Source organism: Pyxicephalus adspersus, chromosome 6, assembly GCF_032062135.1.
Source record: "Pyxicephalus adspersus chromosome 6, UCB_Pads_2.0, whole genome shotgun sequence".
Classification (NCBI taxonomy): Eukaryota; Metazoa; Chordata; class Amphibia; order Anura; family Pyxicephalidae; genus Pyxicephalus; species Pyxicephalus adspersus.
In genome coordinates this window covers 39,387,496-39,390,831 of record NC_092863.1, presented here as the reverse complement: position 1 = coordinate 39,390,831, position 3,336 = coordinate 39,387,496, and the positions used below count along the sequence as shown (strand labels likewise).

Here is a 3,336-nt window from a genome sequence, read left to right as displayed (position 1 = left end):
GGATATAATTGTCACCCAAAAATAGAATCACCCAAGTGTTAGGAGAGCAAGGTGGAGGTACTCTGATCATAGAGAAAAGAAAAAAATAGTGCCACTTACAGACACCATGGCTTGTTTGAAATAAGAAAAACAGCAGTATCTATATGGACTGCCGCATTGCTTTCCATGCAAAGCTTTGGTGGTGACAATACAAGTGTGACGACTGCACCTTAGAAAGGCAGCCTTGTAAGACTATACACACCTTTTGGAATGTAAAGCACTGGTTTAAACTAAAATGTTGCAAAAAGGACATCAGAAAGCATAAAAACAATGAAGTATAAAAACCTGAATTATGCTTCCATCACCAAACATAAAATGGAATGATAAAAGTTGCTTTATTATTTAGAAGGTGTACATACTGCTACCACGTTTATAGGAAAACATTCTTTGGTGTAAAGCAGGTTCAGATCGCTAAGGCAGCTTGTGATAAACTGCCCCAGCAGTCAGCAAAGTGTGGGGAAAGGTTGTAGTTTAATAAGAAAAGGCAATTATAATCTCATAACACTGATTTAATTAGCCATTTACCAAGTTCTCATTGATCACTAAAGAAAAATACTAAAAACATTCCAATGTAAGCCAGACAATATCATTAAACAAAACAAAGAAAAAAACTACTTAAAAATGCTTGGTGTTAATATCAGATCTAGGTGCTGGTGACTTCCCATCCAGGGTACGTGAAGGAATATGGGAGAATTCTAACAAACCTCATACACAGCACTGATCAGGGAAGTCTGATTATACAAGGCACAAGTTACAGACGGGACACCATGAACATAATGCGGTAACATTCCATGACAAACATTTACCAACAACTAATTCCAATCACGGTCCTCATTTATAGGTCTAAAAACCCAGCAAGACAACAGACTGTCCCCATGAATCTACTACAAGTCTGATTGGCTGTGCCATGGGAACTTTTATAAATAAGCCCAGATTTTATGGATCATTTGAATACTTTATGCGACTCAGGTAAATCACGTTCAGGCCCTGGACACTTTTTATAATGTTCTATCAGAAAGCAAACAAATCTATAGCCCGGGCACTACACAAGCAGCGTGTTCCTCAGTCACATCTTGTTGTGTTACACATCCAGCCATGATTGTATAACACTATTCAAAGCCAATTTCAATAGAATTGCATAGTATTCTGAGGAACTTCTGCCAAACAAGACTGACTGCCTAAGCTGTGTATAAAGTTACGGATATGGTTGTTAATATTGTCACATGACCATACTAGGTGACATCACGGTTCATTGTCCTGGCAAATGGTAACCTGACCTACAATTTGGTGTCCAATGATAAAAGGAAAAGTTGAGTAAAGTGACAAGAGAAAAGGGCGGACTATTTGCAGCTGTGACAACACAACCAAGAGGAGCCAATTAATGATTTACAAATAGACAAAGCGATTGCAGAGACGGGGATCGGACGGCTGAAGTCTGATGGATCTGTTGGTGGAAGTATCTATGGCGGAGTGGGGTCTCCCATGTGACTTGGGGGAAAGTTGTATCAGAATGCAGCGGATGGGGTGTCTGGACGATGGATGGGGCTCGGCATCCTTTGGGTTTCATGGCGTCCTATTAGGGGTCTGGCACAAGATGCCTATAGGAGAGTCTGATGATAATGGGATCCACATGGCCTCTTATAGCCCCTCTTTCTCTGCCTGCACGGCCTGGCTGTAGGGGGGCGGGGGGCTGTCCTTGGCCGGCATGTTCAGGGCCTCCTCATAGGAAGGAAGGAGCAGGGGGTTCTTCTCCGGGCCGGCGGGCACCACGATCAGGGCCAGGCCATCGGGCTCTCCGGGAGGAGGGCTGACTCGGGTGAGCAGGTAGCGGTAATAGGTGAGCACACAGCGGATCAGGTAAATCTTCAGCAGCAGGAGGAGGAGAGACAGGGCGATGAACAGCACGGAGCCCCCGGCCACAGCCGCTTTGTCCTGCTCGTCCAGCCCGGGGAGGTAAGGCCTAGTGCTGACCATGCGAAGCTCGGAAGGGAAGCGGACGAAGAGGCCGCAGAAGACCAGCAGGGAGCCCAGGAAGTCGATGATCTGGAAAGCCAGGAAAGGCAGCAGAAGTCCGGGGCGGCGGCGGAGAACGCCAAACAACAAACACAGGCTGAGGAAGAGCAGCACGAAGGCCAGGGAATACATCACAGCCACCGGGCCCGGAGAGCTGAGCGGACCGGGACACACCCCGCCGCATTTTATCACCACCACCGTCTGCCATACCAGAGACTGCAGGCTCATGAACACATAATACACCGCCACACCCAGCACCACCGAACGGATGCTGAAATAGCCGCAACACCGCGGCGGCTCCTGCGTCACCATCATCATTATTCTCCGCTCCCACAGCCACCAATTCCGCTTTCAGCTCTACTCTGAGGAGGAACCGGAAGTGTGTAAAGTTATAAATACCGTGGTGTCCCGCCCCTACAGGAAGTACGTCATAGACAAATAATGTAGGAACAAGGAAGTAGGGTAATGATAATTTGAGGAGAGTTTGTGTAAATGTTTCATGTAAATGTATGTGAGCGCTATACAGGCACTGCCTCTGAAATAAACACCACACATCCATCCAAACTGATAAATAAAGGCAACACACACACACACACACGCACTCTTTGCTGCACATCTGGCTCACTTCTGAAGACCTTTGTCATCCTCTGTGGTACCCGCACCGCCATGACATTGGCAGCAGTGACAACAGAATGTTGTCGAAGTAAAGACGTCCAAAATGTCCGGAAGACATTGGTTGTATGAAGGCTGGATACGGGAGGACATAGATATGGGCCCCCAGGCACTCCTCAGTCAGCAGGGGCCCCACAGTAACTTGCACACTCACATGTCTGCCTGCCTGACCACCCTTCTTTCATCATTGTCCTCTGAACCTTGTTCACACAGCTATTCATCCCTTGGCACTGAGCTAGGGATCAATGTGCATGCCCACAGGCCTATGGCAGACACATAAATACTCCTGGCTACATTGGCTGCTTCTTGCTCTGAGATCTGTTCGCTTGTAGGCTTGTAAACCATGGTGGAGTGTCAGGGGAGGAGGGTTACCAGTCAGTTCTGCACAGGGACCCCACTACTCAGTTCTGCCCCCTGTCTGGCTGGAGATGTTCCTTAAAAATTCAAGGTGAAAAAAGGAGAAATGAAAGAGAAAAAATATATATTTTTAATATTATTGAGGAGTGCTGACCTCTGCCTGGACTCCACAGCTGTACTCATTGTAGAGGACAATGTTGAGACACCTTCTTCCCCTGGATCTCTACCATTACCTATTCATTTTCCACACTAGAT

The 3,336-nt window shown here is 46.8% G+C and overlaps 1 protein-coding gene across 1 annotated transcript; it reads right to left on the bottom strand.

Moving 5' to 3' along the window:
- Positions 1-355: 355 nt before the first annotated feature.
- Positions 356-2,414, bottom strand: LOC140333611 (lysosomal-associated transmembrane protein 5-like). Its single transcript, XM_072415386.1, has one exon. The coding sequence runs from the start codon at positions 2,368-2,370 to the stop codon at positions 1,678-1,680; it is 693 nt and encodes a 230-aa protein (XP_072271487.1). The 5' UTR covers positions 2,371-2,414; the 3' UTR covers positions 356-1,677.
- Positions 2,415-3,336: the final 922 nt, after the last annotated feature.